Genomic DNA, 19,610 nt, shown 5'->3' with positions numbered 1-19,610 from the left:
AATGCACAGAATTATTTTATGTGTTTAACTTCACACAAATAGTATCATGTTTTGCACAGTCTGTTTCTGTTAGCTCTTTTTCACATAGCATTACCAGTTTTGAGATTTACTATAGTGATGCATTAACATGCACGGATTTTTTTTAAGCTTATTTATTTATTTTTTAGAGAGACTGAGACAGCATGAGCGGGGGAGAGGCAGAGAGAGAGAGAGAGGGAGACAGGGAATGCCAAGAAGGCTCCGTGCTGCCAGCACAGGGCCCCACCCAGGGCTTGAACTCACGAAACCATGAGATGGTAACCTGAGCCGAAACCAAGAGTCAGACGCTTAACCGAATGAGCCACCCAGGTGCCCCAACATGCACGGATTCACTGTAATTTCTGGATCCCGTTCCATTGTATGAATATACTGGATCCATTTTCTTCTGATGGAAATTGAGGTTGCTTCCAATGTTTTGCTAGTTTAACACGTCTGCCAGTATTATAAATCTTGTTGCATATTTGGGAAATTTGTAGGGAATATACGTGGAAGAGGAATTGCTAACCTCCAAAGTATGCCCACGTTCATCTTTACTGTACTTGGTCAAATTGCTCCCCAAGTGCTGATAACAGGTGACGTTCTTTCCGCAGCAATGTGAGCTACGTTCACCCTGGCTCATGCGGCTCACTGAACAGTGGCTCATGTCACACTGAGCAGCACTGCCAGCCTGAGGGGTGTGAGATGGTATTTCATTTCCCAGCTTTGGCTCGCTGGGTGGAGCATCTTCTGTACATTTATTGCCCTTCCACTTCTCTGCTCTGCTATTTTTTTTGTGCACACACATTGGCCATGCGGATTAAGGGTTAAGATTAAGAGATACAAACTGCCTGTCACAAAATAAAGAAGTCATGGGGATGAAAATCTTTTTTAAAATGTATACAGTTCATTGGTTTTTAGTTTTAGTAGTTGTACTTGTGTTTTTACCTTTTATTTGAGAACTCTTTCCTATCCTGATACCATAATGTCATTCTCTCCCTTTTTTAAAAGCGATAAACGTTTGCTTCTTGCATTTATGTAATTAATCCAATAGGAACGAATAGACTTCTGGGTGCGGTGTGATGGAGTGAGCGAATTTAATGTTTACCCATATGGATAGCTAATGCACCATTTATTGAATAACCCACCCACCTCCACTGGTCTGTAAGGCCATCTGTTATCTGTCAAAGCCCAATATATATATGAGTCAATTTCTAAGTTCTATATTCTATTGGTTTACCTGTAAACCAATATCACACAATTTATTTACTATAACTTTCTAATAAATCTTGATGTCTCCAAGGCATGTCTTCTCACTTTGTTCTTCTTCATATCTTTTTTTCTCACACCCTTTGCTATCCCATGAAAACGTTACACTCAGTCTATCAAACTCAGCAACAACAAAAAGAATGGTCTTGTGGGTTGTGATTAGAACTCCACTGAATTTACATACAGTTCAGGAAGAACTGACATATACCAGTATTGATATGCTTACAATATTCACATCTAAAATTTGATAGATCTTTTCATTTCTGTAGCTCTCTCTTTCTTCTCTCAAAATGTTTATATATTTATATTACTCCATAAATGCCATGCATATACTATTACTGGATCTCTGACTAGGTATCTTATCATTTTTGATGTTATAAATGAGATTTGGGTACACACATACATATTACATTGTCTGAATGTTGCTGCTATAGAGGGATGCACTAATTTTTGTACGCTGAGCTTATATACGGCAATCTTGGTGAATTCTCATTCATTTTTATAGTCTGAAGAGTACAGGCAATCATACCATTAATAAATAACAACTTAGCTCCCCCCTATCCACTTCTTATCACCTCTTTTTAACTTGTCTTGTTAGTTACACTGACCAGGATGCTGAATAGAAGCCCAAGATGCCAGCTTGCCTTACAGATGGCTTTAAAGGGAAAGGTTATATATAATATCGTACCACTAAGTCTGGTGTTTGACATAGGGTTTTTTTGTTTTTTGGAGATTTTTCTTTTTTGAGAGATTTATAAGGTGAAGAGACTTTCCTCTGTATTCTTAGTTTGCTAAATCTTTTCTTTTAACTCCAAGTAAGCGATGCATTTTATCAATTGCTTTTCTTTTCGAGGTTAATCTTAGAATTACGCTCCTTCAAGAAGCTTTCCTAGAACCCTCAAACTGGACTAAAAGCTTCTCTTCCCTAATTCCACTGCATTTTGCACTTTCCCCAGTAGATTAAACTATCTCTTTATAGGTCTATGCTCCCCAGTAGCTTATAAATAATTCAAGGGCAAGAACCATGTTTGGTTCAAGGCTCTATCCCCCAGAACCTGGTGTAGAACACAGAATCTCTCTCCACATATTTATAGATACAAATTCCTGAGAACCTGTTCTAGAAACTTCATCTATTTCTTTCTAAACACAAATTATGTTTCTGACATTGAAGCTTAATTTACAGAGGCAATTACGATGAAATAGAATGTAAGATTTGACAGAGAAGAGTTTTAGATTTCTAGATGTTTATTGTATAAACATCTTTATAAAATAACCCATAAAATAGAAATGTCTTCTGAGGCACACTGACGTTATTCTTAATCAAACAAAATTTGTTACTACATTTGAAGCCAAATTCATATTTGTTTTAACATTATATTAATTATTTATCTTTGTGTCATACTAAAGGTAAGACCCTCCCCCCTCACCCCACCAACTTTGGTTTGCTCAGTAAGCACCTTTCAGAGTTGTTTTTCTCATATCTAAGTACTAAGAATATTTTATTTTAATTACTTTAAACGATGTTCCCAATACCAAAGGGCCTTTCAAAATACATTATGTCCCAGTCAGTATTTGAAGAGCCCCACGTGTTTTATTCAGAACGTTCAGCTACTTAATGAGCATACGCTTCAAATGCCATTTGAAAATATGAAACCTTTATCTTTTAGCTCGGTTTTGCTTTCATGCGTAACATGGTTCTAAAATCACAGTGGTGATATTTATTAGCTGTCTTTGCAAAACTGTGGGCAATACATCTTTCACATTCCATTGAGGAGAAAAGAAACTTAATCCCACCAGGATCTCCATTATTAGTTCTCCCTCTTGATTTTTTTCCCCACGGGGATTTTGTGTTGGCCAGATGGTGCTCTGAGGAATCCCTCGACAGAGCTGTATTTTACAGAGGCACACTGGAAAAGCAAATATCTATTTCTGAATAAAAGGATTAAATCTTACATCTTGTTATCGGGCTCACTAAGTCCATCCTAGGCATTATTGGGCTCCTATTCGACACCAGACAATACTTTTTTTTACTCACATAGCAGTTTCCCTTCACGTCCAGTAAAGTTTTTACTTTATTCCATTACTGACAGTAATTAGCCACTCAAGTGCACCCTCTATCCCCTTGAATTCTTCCAATGCTAAAGAGTACTCTACAGACCATGTCTGTCTTTATGCTGGATCCTCTCCCTCAGGCATGTCAATTAAACTTCATCAGCAGCAAAAAATTGAAATATCCCTTTTCATATTCATCACGGATATTTATTTTTCACGGGGAAGAGTGGCTAAACGAAATGTTTGAGAATCATTTTGATGAGAAATTGTTTACTTCTTGAGTTGACCCAATTCTCATTTTCAAGCACAGTGAGGCTTTTAATCTTCAGGTAATTACCCTCATGATGACAAAAAGTCTCAAAAAGGGAGAAATAATTCCAAGGTCACGTATCCTGTCATAAGTTGTTCTAAATAGCGCAACATCTCAAAGTGTTTATTCCAAATCCTTTCTTTATGGCATAAATAAAATAATGTCCATTTGGTACCCTTCTCACCCATGTCCTTTGTCATAGTAGTACCTAAGAGTATGTCATTTCTATATAAAACCAGCTATCTTAATCAAGAAAAATAATACATTATTTTGTTTCAGTTTTGTTAAGCATGACCACTAAAAGTATGTGAACGTAAGGACCTATCTTTTGTCTTCCCTACTTATTCGTATGTTATATTTAAAGTTTAACCTTCCTTCTACAGCAACATTGAATAACATGGGTTTTCTCAAACTGACCGGTTCCATTCTTATATCTTTGCCTTCGCAAGTGACAGTCTCTCTCCGGAATGTACCTCCCTTTCTTGGCTGTCCATTTATATAAATATCTTTCAATGCTCTGATCCAATTTCATGTTTATGAGACTTTCCCTAAACATTTCTTTCCAAACACTACACACAAAGACTTGGCTGTTTTCTCTCTTCCTGGCCCTCCAATAACACTTGATAGATTAATTCACTGAATCAGAATTAAATGTTCTTCACTTTCTTCTCTTATGAGATTGTGAGTTCCTAGAGGTCAAGGTATATCATTTATTCATCCTTGGATCCCAGAACCTAGCTCAGTACTGCTAGAGTAATTAATGAGCACTCAATATGTATCTGTAAATAACTGATTACATAGTATATGCTGACTTCTGTGAAAACATTCTTAAATTCTGGAAAATGGGACTATTTTTCTATATTGAACTTAGTATGTGTGACCATAATGATCAAAAATAAATATGCTATTTAAAATAGACTTACTGTGGTGATCATTTTGCAATATGTACAAATATTGAATCAATATGTTGCACACCTGAAACTAACATAATGTTATATGCCAACTATACTCCAATTAAAAAGTAGATATGCCATTTTAAAAGTTGAATTTTCAAAATTTTTCAGGAGACACATGTAAAATTAAAAATTCCTGACTGAAGGAGCGCCTGGGTGGCTCAGTCGGTTAAGCGTCCAACTCTTGATTTCAGCTCAGGTCACGATCTCATAGTTTGTGAGTTCAAGCCCCGTGTCAGGCTCTGTGCTGACAGTGTGGACCTTGTTTGGAATTTTCTTTGCTTCTACCCCACCCATGTTCTCCCTCTCTCCCTCTCTCTGAAAATAAATAAATAAACTTTAAAAAATTCCTAACTGAAAAAAGAAAAAAAATGTGGGGATGTAGAATCTAAATTTATTTGTCAAAATGAACTCATATTTAGAATGTAAAATGTCTAAAAACAAGGGACCTGAGTAATGTAAGTAAGGCTTTTCAACTAAAAGGTAAATTTAGCTCTTGGGATCTCTTTACAAATGAAGCTTAGTGGTTTCTTTTGTAAAACAGAAAAGGGAGTTGAAGGAAACAGAGTTAGGGCTGAACACTTCTCTCTGATTATTTTAGAGGGGCCTCAGCGATGAGGATTGACTGCACATTACCTTACTGATTTGTGAACAGTTTAGAATGACCCAGATTGTACTTTGCACTCTTTTTAGTTCATTTTAAGCTGAGCCAAGATAGCTTCTATTTTGAAAACATACAAAAATAGAAAGCAAATTATAACCAATTTATAAAATTAGCCATTTAGGATACATTACATCCCATTGTGTTTACAGCTTTCTTCCTTATTACTTTTCTAATAAGGACAAAGATTTAACTTTCTGTTAAGATAATTAAAATGATTTTAGCAAGAATGTGCCTGGATACTTGGAAGAGAAGAAGGTAGTTTATATGTTCCAAAATAGCAATATTTGAAAACATGTGCATGAAAGAACTTTTGTAAGCATTCTTGGAATGATTTTGTTTCTATCTCCTTTCCCCCCACAACTTAAAAAAAAAAGCTTTGGGTGGAGTTAAGAACTCTTTTCAAATCTTAAACAATTACTGGAAATCCTGAAAATGTATTCTCCTTTATTCAGTGGGGGAAAACACTTTAAAGCTTCTCTTTTTTTTTTTTTTTCTCCTGAGAATTGTTTACCAAAGGATTTACTTAATGGCTTCTATTCTGAACACAGAATTCAGTTATAACCGCCTGAAATATAATGCCAGCTGTGTTTATATTCCCCCCAACTCAAAACACAATTCTTCTCTTCAAATATAACCAGTCCATGGCCCTAATAACCCGGACAAATAGATCAATTCCACTAACTCTTTACTTTAACCAAGGGTAAAATTAAAGAGTTACAATGCATACCATAAAAATGTAAATCTGAATGCCAATATAAAACATACAAAGCGCATCTGTAAATTTAAAACTTTAAAGTTCTGATTTTAGTAATTTTTTCTTCTCTCTGTATTTCCCAGGGTGCAGTTAGCTGTGAGGTGACAAATAAGGACACAACGCACACAGTAATGGATATTAGTGGATGGGACCAGGAGCCAGGGGACCAGAGAATCACGGAATCACTCTGAAGCTTGTTTCCTCAAATCTATACCACCTTCTGAGCCCACCTGCACATCTACCTGAAACACCAACAGCTGGCATGTGGAATCCACTGGAAAATGAAATTGGAATTTAGCAATTATGTATTTTAAATTATTTTAAATTGCAAAATTTTTTTTAATGTTTATTTATTTTCCAGAGAGAGAGAGAAAGACGGAGCGTGAACGGGGGAGGGCAGAGAGACAGAGGGAGACACAAAATCCGAAACAGGCTCCAGGCTCTGACCTGTCAGCATAAAGCCTGACACGGGGCTCGAACTCACAAACTGAACTCATGACCTGAGTTGGACACACAACCGACTGAGCCACCCAGGCGCCCCTATTTTTAAGTACTTCAAGAGTGAGAAGTGACATACAAATGTGAAACATCCTTATATAATTATATTGAGCGTATTCTGAGCTGATTAATCCTGTAAATATCATTCTGACTGATCTCTAATATAAGAAGGAGACTTAAACCCTTTTTCAGCAAGACTTCTGGGAGAAAATGTCAAACATTTTATTTACAGTTTATTTTGCATTTCAAGAATGCTTAAATTCCGTTCATCAATCTTTATTATAGCCTGACAATTCTTAGAGCCATGTCAGACTTCAAGAGTATCCTGAAGTATGATTATTTTTGGCCTTATTCAGACAGTTATGATCTCCACTATCAGCCCCAACTTTGATTTTAGAAAGTGTATGTGGTGCCAGCTCTTCTGTCCTCAGGGAATGGAGAATGAGTTATCGTGATATTCACTTGAAAAATAAAAACTAAGGAGCTAGTCTAAAAGACTAGATCCTGGCTGTTATTTGAAAGCCACGTGTGATTTTTGACTCTGAAAAATCTTACGTTCCTAATTTTCTAATTTCTTGACTTTAAGATCCATGTAGAAGAACAAAGAATTGCAAACCTTTCAGACAGATAACCCTGAAGGCCCTTCCAGCTTCTCCATGTCCCGTTGCCCAGGGGCATCTCCAAAATTAATTCTCAATTTGTTATGGAGGAATGTTAAACACAGTCTATGTGTGTTTGTTTCACTCGTGTTCGTACTTGGTTACCACTGTATAGGGTTGATGCTTAGACTTTCTTGGGCTCTAAGCTTACTTCCCGAAGTTGTTTGACATACATTATATAGAAAATTGACATTTCATATCTTAACTGTTTTTATTCATAATGTCTCTCATCTACTGAATGAGATAGACAAATACATGGCAAAATACACCAGCCATAATTGAATGACAAATTCTAACTTACAAATCCTTCAACAAAGCAGACAAAACCATATCATTGACAATGTTAAAAAATGATCAATAATATGCATGTGGTGGACTAAAAACATTGTTATTATGGAACACAAATTAAGCGTAAAAGAATACTTCTTAACCCTCTTCTAACAAAAGCAGCTTATGTTGCATATCACTTTGCATATTTTGTTAGATAATATAACACTGTAGATAGTGATGAGTGTTTAATATCTCCAGGGAAGGCTTTACGTCAATAACCACTCTTTGGGCACCCGTGTGGCTCGGTCAGTTGAGCGTCCCACCCTTGATTTCAGATCAGGTCACATCTAGTGTTTCGTGTGATCAAGCGTTTCATGTGGTCTCAGCTCAGGTCACACGTAGCATTTCATGTAACAGCGTGGAGCCTGCTTGGGACGCCCCCCCACCCCCGCTCCTCTCCCTATCTCAAAATAAATAAATAAACTTAAAAAAAAATAACCCCTTTTAAAATTTCTTGCCCCTACCTATGTACCTTGGTACTTTGTGAACACGTAACTGAGGAATGGAAAGAGCGTCAGTATTGCCGAACTTGACCAGTACTCACGAGAGGATATTCCCAATATAGGCGTAGTAGGAACAACAGTAGGGCGTGGCCCCATCGCAGCAGTAAGATCTGCAGTCTTTGCCACACTGAGCAAGGCAATCCTCTGCAAAAGAAACACCACACACGTCCTTTACAGTTCTGAAATCACAGCCTCATGAAAAGTATTCTATTTTATAGCTCCATCGGTCAGCGACCACACTTCGGTGCATTTAGATATTCATTTTGCATACTCAGAATTCTCAAACATGAATAAGCATCTAAACTAGTCTTCCTTCCCTATTGGACGTAAATCCAGAAGAGGCAAAGACCATTCTGTTTTGAATTTCCTTCGTCCAACACCATAACTGGTCGTTGAAAGTGCTGAATGGGACAACGGAAGGAGAAACGAATGATCCAACAGATCAGCCGTTCAATTTTGCAACAGAATTCTTATACCAATTTCGAAATGATAAAGTCTTTTGACTTGAGGGTCACATTAAGGTCCTTTGATGGAATGTGTTATTGACGTGTATATTGTCAACTGGAGATACTTTTTAGATAATGTATGTTTTTATGACAATGCATTCTATGTTACTCTTTCTGTACATTTTGTTTTACCCTCATAACGACAGTTTGCGTACATGTGGTAACACAAATGAGTCTGCATATCCTGTCAATTCATCTGGACTGGAAGATAATGGGTTAGTTGTAGGAAGGCGTTGCCGTAGATAACTATCTCGTGAATAATTAGGAATTTATTTAATGTTAGATTTCAGAATCAACAAGTTATGAAACAGCACTATGGGAAGGGAAAAAGGTGCTTTCTGAGTAGAAAGGACATGTAGGAGCTGATAAAACCGTCTTTTTTATTCAATATGTCTTTTTTCTTCCATATGTTTTTGGCAAGGAAAATTAGACCCCAAATTTGAATAAAAATTGCCCTAGCTTTTAAAAATTCTTCGTGCCACCTAAATGATTTATGTTTAACAAGTTCAGATGATTATTTAATTACAATCACTGGTATAAATTATCATGGATATGTGAGTTTGAGGTACATGATTAGAAACGCACTAAATATAGTCTGGTAATTTAAGTTACATGTTCAAGAATCACAAAGGAAGTCCTTTCCAACTCAATCCCTAGAGGTAATATCCACTATTATCTAAATTATGTAACACTTTTGCTTGCCTGTCAAACCATAACCGAAAAGTACAAGATGTTACATTATGTCTGTGTGTCCAGGTGATTGATTTATCCAGAAAGAAAAATTTAGATTTAAAAAAAAAATTAATGTATATTTATTTTTGAGAGAGAGAGAGAGAGAGAGAGGACAAGGTGGGAGGGGCAAAGAGAGAGGGAGACACAGAATCTGAAGCAGGCTCGAGGCTCTGAGCTGTCAGCACAGAGCCCGACACGGGGCTCGAACCCACAAGATGTGAGATCATGACCTGAGCCGAAGCTGGACGCTGAACCGACTGAGCCACCCAGGTGCCCCTAGATTTTGTTTTTAAACCACCTTCTTGACAGGATGATTCTCGACAAATGAATGTCAGAAAGTAGCAAAGTTTATTGATCTTTTTCAATAATGCATGGCCTTTGCAGAACACATGAAAACGTTCACCTTTTTTCCCCCTCCATTTTACTTCTACCCCATAAATTAATAAACCTTAATGTTTTCTTCTGAGATGAGGTAAGAAGAAAGGAGAGGAAGAAATAATTACTTTGTAAGATTCAGTAACTCTACTGAAAACCACTGCTCAATTTTGAAGACAGAAGCACAATCTAATGACCTACTGACAGGGTATGCTCTTTGCAGAGTGCATCACACTTTTTAAGGCTATTTATCTTCTCATTTTTCCCTGTGAACTTCAATAGCTCTCATTTTTAGTGCTGTTTAGTTAATTCAAACATTTAGATTAGTTAGTTGTCTCAAGAGGCTTAACAGGGATGTTTTGCTGCATGTTCTTTAAAGCCATTCGGAGAGTGGAAGAGCCGATGTCCCCATTTTTTCTGTGTGAGCAGGACAACCCATATGTAGGTAGCTTCATGGGGTGCCTTCGGAATGATGCCCTTGATAGTGACATCTTATTAAACTCTCCATGAATATCAAAGGTTCAATGACTATTATTGTATTCCAGTTACTACTATTATAAGGACGTGGTGTTATCAAAATATTTTGAACCAATGTTACAGGAAACCAAGCCCAACATCTTGTAGCCAAGGAGCTGGATTACACCTGCAGCAAACATCAGGATCGTGTCACAAGTTGTTCCTTATTTTGATGGCATTTTCTAGCACTCCTGTCTACTTCCCAGAATTAAACAACTGACAAGGGCAGATGTAACAGTATGGCAAACAGATTCACAATCGCAACATTCTCAAACCGAGGTTTTGACCACACGTCAAATCTTCTATGTTAGTTGCTCTCTCCAGTTTAGTGGAGAACAGTTCTGTGAAAATTGGATTTGGAAGGCACCAGAGCATTTTCTCACTTGTAAGGAATGGAACATTCCAATTGTTTCAGAAGATAATTGATATTACCTCTAATGTTCGAGTGAATATTCTTGAAAAGTAGCCAGTTCAAACTTTCTTCAGTGACTTGAATCAAAGGCATGATGTGGAAGAAGGTTCTCCAACCCTCACCCCCACCTCAAGGAATTCGTGGCACAGGAAAAGCGACATCTGGTTGCAAAGCACATGCTCAGAAATGGCTCTTGTAAGCTACAGCTGAGGATAAGGGAGGAAGGAAAGGGAGGGGACAGCAGTCACTGGCTGAGGCTGGGAAGGTAAAACCTTGGCCAAATCCTGTCTTTGTTGCCTGCGGTGGGAGTTGGATAACAGCATAAATGTCATCGGGTCTCTTTCCGAAGGTGGTTCCACAGCAAAACGTGATGCTTTAGGCACAGAAACTTCGCCCGTACCTCCTTATCAAAGGGAGCATGAATTTAGTGCATCTGCTTTGGGGGAAAATAATTCAGGTTATAGGCGGTGCATCTGCATAGGTTTTTGTCCCATTAAAGCTGGAAATTTATTTAACAGGGTGTCTCAACTGTTAGATCGGCATTGTTTCCTCATCATCCCCCAGTCCTCACTTCCAGCCACATGTCTTAGTTCCAACCAAAATGAATTCTCTATCATTACAAATATATATCTCATGGTTTTTGCCTTTGTTCACATTATATCCTCCTCCATTTCCTTATGTCCAAGGCTTCCCTATCTAGTCCCTAAATTCCTCCTTAAGTTCAATTTCTCTGAGAGATTACTTATTGGATTCTTCTTATGGGCCAGGTATTTTGCCAGTCTCTGAATATCATGCTGAACAAAACAGACATCATCTTCCTGGAGCTTACTCTCCTAAGCCAGCTATGAGGTTCCCTCCTGTGAACAGTTCTGGCACATGACTGTAATTCGCCTATGACACAGCCTTTTATACATTATAATAGGCCTCCTTTATCTCCCAGATGAAACTCAGAGCAAGGCCTCTGTCCTATATAACACTCAAAATGCCTCACTCAGTGAATATTGGGTAAATAAATAAGGCAAGCATAAAGGGATTTCTGAAGCAAAGAGTTCGGGAGTTAACACCAAAGAACACATTGGCTAAATATTCCTTATCAAAGATAGTAAGTTAATTTAGTATTATTGGCTTGTAGTTATTCTGTAGCTTTTGAGGGGGGTATGCCTAAGAAGAGAAGAAATGAACGCAGCAAAACTTTCTAAACTAACCAAACTTGTTGCCAGAAGGCTTTGCAGATTTCCTGAACCCTGGGGATTGTTCACCAAGCACAGGGTGGGGTGGGGGTGGAGGTGGGGTGGGCGTGGGGTGGGGGAACAGGACGAAAGGAAGGAAAAGCGTGTGCATTAGAAGCTTTCAGTTTACCACAGGGAATAAAATAGACAAGGAGTCAGTTGTTGTTCAACGGTGTGCTTGAGTAAAGATGAGTGAGGTTTTGTTCTATTTTCTTATTTTTATTTTTGTTTTTGGATAAACAGAGGAGGTGAAAAGAATCATTGCTTCAAATGAACTAATGGGAAGATTTTAATATAAAACCAATAACGCAATTGTTTCTTTTAGCTTCGCAAATTCTGGAATACACTTTAAGGTACAGAAATAAGCAAACGGATTACAATGCAGTTTCTCCTCATTAAGTAGGAAGGTCTTTTCCTACTTTGATGAATTTTTGCATTTGAAAGTCAGCGTTTTCCTTGCAATAAAATATCTTTCAAATAACTTATAGACAGCTACTAATTCACATTTTAGTGTATCAACTGAAAATTTCTATAGAAGTTTGGGGAGTCATTTCTGGCAAGGTTGAATGAGAAGTTCAATTCTCTTGACGTTCACGTTCAATAATGTTGAAGAACCTCTTCATGTCAGTCGCAATCTTCGTTAAGTATCAAAAAATAAATCACAGTGCTACATAAATTTACTATTGCAAGGTCACAGGTAAGCCTGTGATTTTTTTTTTTTTCTCCTAGGAAGCGAGAGACATGAAAACATTTTACAAAGAACTTTGCTTTCAGCTTCTTTTGTGAATAGGAAGCAAATGCAAAACCACATGTGTAATTAACTTTATACATGAATAACCAGTGAAAAGCCATTTTGAGTTCCATATCAATCATGAAACAAGAAAACCGCTTTGCTCCATCAATTATTAGCAATTCTCAGGAAGAATAATTAGGAGGAGGGAAATGAAATTCCTTTCACCTATAAACAGTGCTTCACGAAATCGATGAAAACAGGATTAGACTCTGGGTGAATTTACGCCTCCCGAAAACCTCCTATTTGAACTCAAAGCATCCAATTATCCAGACTACCACCCTTGAGAATCAACTTCTAAAGTGAAAAAAACAAAACAAGAAACCCGATGGTCTAAGGCTTTATATTTTGAAATACTCAGAATGTGGGGGTAGCAAGGAGAGGAGATAGACTACCTTGAACAAGGAGAGGAGATAGACTACCTTGAAATGGAAAAGTCACCACATTAGTTCATGTTAAAACTTCAGCAAATACCTCTAAATCTTGGGTACTTTTTAAAAAAATGCTTTTCTCCCACCCCTCAGTCTCTGCCCTCAACCCCTAGATTCCTGAGTCGTGGACAGGATCAATGGAACGCTATCCAGAGAGTGAAATCCTCTAAATGCGCGTTTGGGATTTTAAATTGGACTGGGAGTTTTAAATTGCTTGCAGAGAGAGAAGGGAGGAGGAGAGGGGAAAGGGAAAGTTAAAGAAAAGGAGCAAAACAAAACGAAACCTCGGGGGAGGTCGAGCCGAGGGTCGCAGCACGCCGACTTCCCTGGCTGCCCGGGCTTCCCTGGCTGCCCGGCGGGGACCACCCCGTCTCGGCTCTCCCACCAGGGTCCCCGTGCCTCCCGCCCAACCCGCGTGGCCAGAGAGCGACCCGAGCTCAGTCCCAAGTCTCGTTCCCCTCTCCCGCCGCCCCAGGCCACTGACCTGCGTAGACAAAGAGCAGGACCAGCTTCGGAAGCAAGATTCCTGGACCCCCGGGCAGCCTCAGCGCGTCCATCCAAGCCGGTGGCCGGAGGTTGCGCGCCAGGACAGACGGACAGACGCACAGACTGGAGAGAGGGCTGATGGGGGGAGAGAAGGGAGAGCCCGGGCCGCGGAGGAGCCGGAGCGCGGTCAGAGGGAGAGGGCAGCGCTCCCGAGAGGGGGGTCGCGCGGGGACCGGGCCATTGCCCTGAGCGTCTTCGAGGGGAGCCCGGCCGGGGCGCGCGGGGCTGCGCTGGGGCCGAGGTCTCTTTGTCTCTGCCCGCGGCGCTCAGGCGGCAGGCGAGGCAGCCACTCCGGCGTCCTGGGCCACCCGGGCTCACATTTCATCTCCGCGGGTGGCACCGACGTGGGGCTGGGGGCGGGGGTGGCCCCGACTCCTCCCCACCCTCGGGTTCTTCCTTCTGTGGCTTGAGTCCTGGAGCAAGAGGGAACTTCTTCCAACCAGGTCCTCTGGCAGCTGCTCTTTTGAATTCCAGCCCTGCGCTCCAATTTTTCCTTTGGAGGCAATAAGTGAAGAAGAATCTAACTTTTCACCTTTCAACAAAGGTAGGGCAGTCTCAGGGTTGAAGGTTCTGGACAAAGGAAGCCACTAAGGAAAGCCCAGAAGAATTGGAAAGTCAGAGGCAGTGTGTAGCTTCTCTGCTGAGAGCTGATAAAATGTTTATTTGTTAAACACCTAAAGCATTGTTAGTAAAGTGGAAAACACAACAAGAATGTACACTGTCATCGCTATTAGTTGATGCTGTTCTCGAGTTACTGGCCTATGCAATTAGGCAAGAGAAAGAAAAAAGTTATAAAAATTGGAAGCAAAAATTACCACTGGCAAATGATATGCTTGTGTATGTGGAAAATCAGACAGAATCAACTATACAGCTCTTAAAGAGAGTTACAGAGACTCAATCATTTTCTTTCATGCAAATTAGAATCGATTAGAAAGTTCTGTTTTAGGCATGAAAGAAAAAAAAAAGCATGAGTAAATGAATAAAGATAATTCTCTTTATTTATTAAAGAAATTCAAAAGAGTGATGAATGGGATAAGCCTCAATAGAAAATAACCATATTATAACATCACAATGATTGAAACAGTTTTCATTAACACTAGAATAGATAGGCTTAATGGAACAGACTGGAGAATCCAAAAATAGAGATACATATGCATAGAAATTAAATTTATAGTTTTAAAAAAGATACTTTTAAAGCAGAAGAGGAAATGATGGGTTACTCAGTGAATAGTGCTGGGGCCTTAAGTAAGCGTCTGTGGATTCTTATCTCCTTTCATCAAACAGTAGCATACAAATCAAGTATTTAAACTTGAAGATACAATTATAAAAATATTGGATAAAAAATGGAAAGATGACATGTAAATAATTATGGAAAGCTTTTCTAAGCATTATATGATCGCAGAAGTCATAAAAGAAACAAATTGACCAATTTGACTCCATAAGAAATAAAACTGTCTGTATATGACAAGCCATACATTTAACTGGGAAAAATATTTACAATGCATAGGATAGGTAAAGTCCTGATCTCCTTAATATGTAAGGAACTTCAAAATCAATAAGGAAGGGGCACCTGGGTGGCTCAGTCAGTTAAATGTCCGACTTCGGCTCGGGTCATGATCTTGCAGTTTGTGAGTTCAAGCCCCGCGTCGGGCTCTGTGCTGACAGCTCAGAGCCCAGAGCCTGCTTCGGATTCTGTGTCTCCCCCTCTCTCTGCCCCTCCCGTGCTCATGCTCTGTCTCTCTGTCTCTCAATAATGAATAAACATTAAAAAATTTTAAAAAAACCAATAAGGAAAAGAAAACCAATAGAAAACTGAGCAGGAATATTAATAGATTGATCTACCTATCTGTCTATCTAGGTCTTCTAGTCTTCTAAACATCCTAACTCCCCAAAAAGAAATGAAAGTGAAAACCAAAATGACAGTGAGACATCATTCTTTCATATATCAGATCAACCAAATAAATAAATAAATAAATAAATAAAATAAAAAATAAAAACCAACAACCCAACTTTTTTTTTTTTAATTTTTTTTTCAACATTTTTTATGTATTTTTGGGACAGAGAGAGACAGAGCATGAACGGGGGAGGGGCAGAGAGAGAGGGAGACACAGAATCGGAAACAGGCTGCAGGCTCCGAGCCATCAGCCCAGAGCCTGACGCGGGGCTCGAACTCACGGACCGGGAGATCGTGACCTGGCTGAAGTCGGACGCTTAACCGACTACGCCACCCAGGCGCCCCAACCCAACTTTTAAGAACAATGTGGCAATATGTATCAAAATTCAAATACACATTCAGTTTAATGCAGTTTGTCCTCCTCTAGGAGGTTAGTCCTATCAATATGCTGCTGCTTTGGTGTAAGAAGATGGGACAAAAAACCACCTTCAAAATAAATATAAACGGAGAGCCCTAGCAGGCTGTATGCTTCAGCGAAGGCCTAGCCATCCACATGTCCAATAAGAAGCCCGGTCAATTGCTCCTCTCTCTCAGTTCCAACAGCTGATCTATCACACAGTTTTCCTGATGGTGCGCCCAAACAACATTCAAATATATTTGCATTTTGCCTTCTATCTCTGCTCTAAGCTAGGCGCTTAGAGTCTCCATTACAACCAGTCTCCCTGCCTCCAAGGCTATCCTCCAGCCTGAAACTAGAATATTTCTTCTTAAGTTAGAGATTTCATCACATTCACTCACTGGTTTAAAACCCAGTGCACTCGTTTTGCTCTTGGGTTAAAATCCAGACATTTAATCCATGGTTTTTGAGAAACTTTATCAGTGGGTTCTGTTGTTCTTAACCTGATCTCAACATTCTGCTGGGGAACACAATTGCTAAGTAGCTGGGAGAATTTGTAAATAACTGGAGGAAGTCTCAGGTATATAGGATTTTACGTCCTAAAAGAAGAAGATACGCATGTAAGCGAGTATTTGCAAAGCTGGAGAAGGATATTGAAGGTTTTTGGAATGGAAAGATGCTTTCCTCGGCAGATAACACTGGATGCAGAACCCTAGGACTGGGGTGGTGGGACAGGCATCTGGAGATGAAGGGCAAGACTGCTCCCACCCAGTTGCACACAGCTCTGGGACTGGCAGCTTGTTGCCAATGAGGCCAGTGGCAAGTGGAATATGTTGATCCCAGCTTGCTTTTGAGAACAGAGAACCTTGTCCTCATACATGTCAATGGAAAAGGCCAAGCAGGCTTGCCTGCTGGTTTGCCATTGCAAAAGATGGTCCACCTTAAAGTACTCAGGTGCTTTAGGTGCAAAATATGTATGTATATATGTATGTACATGCCTACACAAATCTATATGAAATGAAAACCCTTAAAACACAGCATTAGAGGGAAGAAAAGAGTTTCTGGAAATGAAAATAAAACTTGACTTGGAATTTTTAAAATATCACAGAAAAATTACAAAATTGTCACAGATTAAAAAAAAAAAAACAACTTAGGCTGTTAGAGGGGATAGGCTCAAGGAGAGGGCATATTTCCTAACAGAAAAATATGCAAAGAAATACAAACCATGAATAAAAATACAAAAAATGCTACGGCATGAAGAAGAGACCAAATATGAAAATAATATGCAAGCTAGATGCAGTTTTAAAAGAAAAAAAAAAATGAAGAAACAAATATTAGATTATTGTTTACAATTCCAAGCTATAATAAAATTTGAATTTTCAAATTGAAAATGGTGAGTAAGTTCCAGGAAACCTTTTTTAAAAGAGAAATGCATATATACACGTCCTAGAGACCTATTTGAACTAGCATTAACTTAAAATAATATAAATTTTTCTACATAATAAAATAAGTTTGCTTAGAAAAAGCATCCGACATCAGACTTCTCATTTGCAACCTTAGAATTTAAGACAGCAAAAACATTTCTGTACATTTGAAAGATAAAGACAATAGCCCAAGAATCCTATTTCCAAATCAGATTCCATTAACATTTTGAGTTTGTTAACATGTTTATAACAGTATTTATAATAACTTTAAAACATGATAAAGAGCTTACATGTCCAGTTAAGTGAATTAGGATACATCCATATTATGGATTAATATCCAATGCTTTAAGATAATGGGGGAAAGTCCTTGAGATATATAGTTAAGACGAAAAATGGGAAAGGAAAGTATCCAAGGGAAGTAATCCATGGATCAACATGTTGTGCTGTATATTCATACAGTGAAACACAACTTGGCAGTAAAAACAAGTTTGAAGAATATGCAACACATTGGATGAATCTCTGGATGAATATGCTGAGCAAAGAAGCCAGACACAAACAAATTACTGTATAACATTGTTTGCATGATATTGTAGAAAAGGCAAAATTGATCTATAATGACAGAAAGCAGATTAATGACTGCCCTGGAATGGGGTAGGAATATAAGTTTTATTGCAGAGTCTCATGAGGGAACATTTGAGGGTGATGGCAAAGTTCTATATCTTAATAATGGTGGCCATCACCCAGATGCATACATGTGCTGAAGTCATGGAAATGCACATTAACAGTACACTTAAAATATGCATGTTCTAGAGTATGTAAATTATGCCTCAAGGAAGTTGATTTTTTAAAAGCTATTGCTAATACATACATGGGAGATAAGAGTACACACAAATTTGTAAAAATAGCTATTTTTTGACAGCTAGAATTCTAATTAATTGTTATTTAATAATTCCCCCTGAATCTTCACTATAGCTATACATAGCTCATAGCATATAATAAATACTGGCTTTAAAAAGATGGTATCCAGGGGCACCTGGGGGACTCAGTCGGTTAAGTGTCCGACTCTTGGTTACGGCTCAGGTCACGATCTCATGGTTCATGAATTCAAGCTCCGTATCGGGCTCCATGCTGACAGTGCAGGGCCTGCTTTGGATTCTCTCTTTCCCGTTCTCTCTGCCCCTCCCCTGCTTGCATGCGAATGTGCTCTCTCTCTCTCTCTCTCAAAATAAATAAATAAATAAATAAATAAATAAATAAATAAACAAACAAACTTTAAAAAAAAGATGGCATCCATTTTTGCAATATTACATTATTAAACTCATGTCTATGGAGAATAATAATACAGAAAAATGCTCATAGTCTTTCTAAGGAAGAAACAAAATTGTATTTCCTTTGAGATACTAATTTAGGGAACACATAGATAGATACATACTTCTTTATTCTTGCTTACGGTTTCCATATATCTTACAATAGGCGTGTATTATTTTATAGTGAAAAAAATGGGTTTTTAAATAAAATCTTTTAGTCTGGTCATGTCATTTAGAGTGGATATTTCCTAACAATATGAAAGCTTTTACATACTATCGCATTTTGAAAATTGAACAGTTTTATCTCTGAAGATATTTTAATTCCTGCCATAGTTCTGAAACTTTAAGAACTTTAAATTTGTTCTTTAGTGGGCTTTCTGAAACTTTGAGAACTTTAAGAAACTTTAAGATGTATATTTAGCAATGAGCATTTATTATGTATCATGTGTAATTTGATGTTGTTGGATTTATATTATAGTTCTGCCTTTGGATGATGCATAAGCCAACATTTCAAACGTCTGAAGATGATTAAAAAGCTATAGGTGACATATGAGAGGTGAGTAATGTTAACCTATAGTATTATTTAGAACCAGAGAGTTAGAAGAGAACAGGATTTCACAGATTGTCCAGGTCTGTTTCTGAGGCCCAGCAGTCCCCATGGGGAGAGGTCGTATATCGGATTTTGGTAATGATATGATAGAATATGTCTGAGTTTCATGATGGTTCCCTTTGAGTTCTTCTGACACATACTTTCTTTCTTCAGATAATATATTTCACCATAGAGTCAGATCAGTGTAACTCCTTGCAATTAGTTACTCATTAATAAGTAAAAAAAAAGTGGGTACATTTAGGGTTCTACTTGTATTTGGTCTTTATCTTCATTAGAAGATGTGTGGATGCCAAGAAAAGCAAGACTCATACAAAGGCAAAAAAATCTAGAAGAAAGCAAGCAGGGGGGAAGAAAAAGAGAGAAGGAGATAACCTAAAATATGGCACTCAGAGTACGGGAAGAGTATTGAATGCTTACTTTGTGTCAGAACCGTT

The 19,610-nt window shown here is 38.4% G+C and overlaps 1 protein-coding gene and 1 long non-coding RNA gene across 2 annotated transcripts in view; one reads left to right on the top strand and one right to left on the bottom strand.

Annotated features, from left to right (window-relative positions):
• Positions 1–6,307, top strand: part of LOC122229526 — a 30,695-nt gene extending 24,388 nt beyond the window's left edge. The window contains exon 4 of the long non-coding RNA XR_006207018.1: positions 6,101–6,307. This is a non-coding gene — a long non-coding RNA (uncharacterized LOC122229526). The remainder of the gene's footprint in view (positions 1–6,100) is intronic.
• CYYR1 (cysteine and tyrosine rich 1) overlaps positions 1–13,876 on the bottom strand; it is a 103,235-nt gene extending 89,359 nt beyond the window's left edge. Inside the window, exons 1-2 of the mRNA XM_042954748.1 lie at positions 13,483–13,876; positions 8,049–8,151 (exon numbers count right to left, since the gene is read on the bottom strand). Of these exons, the coding sequence (XP_042810682.1) occupies positions 8,049–8,151; positions 13,483–13,555 (176 nt within the window). The 5' untranslated portion in view covers positions 13,556–13,876. The remainder of the gene's footprint in view (positions 1–8,048; positions 8,152–13,482) is intronic.
• Positions 13,877–19,610: the final 5,734 nt, after the last annotated feature.

The sequence above is a fragment of the Panthera leo genome, chromosome C2 (genome assembly GCF_018350215.1).
Source record: "Panthera leo isolate Ple1 chromosome C2, P.leo_Ple1_pat1.1, whole genome shotgun sequence".
NCBI lineage: Eukaryota > Metazoa > Chordata > Mammalia > Carnivora > Felidae > Panthera > Panthera leo.
The sequence above is the reverse complement of the archived record's forward strand: the minus strand, read 5'-3'. Positions and strand labels throughout refer to the sequence as shown.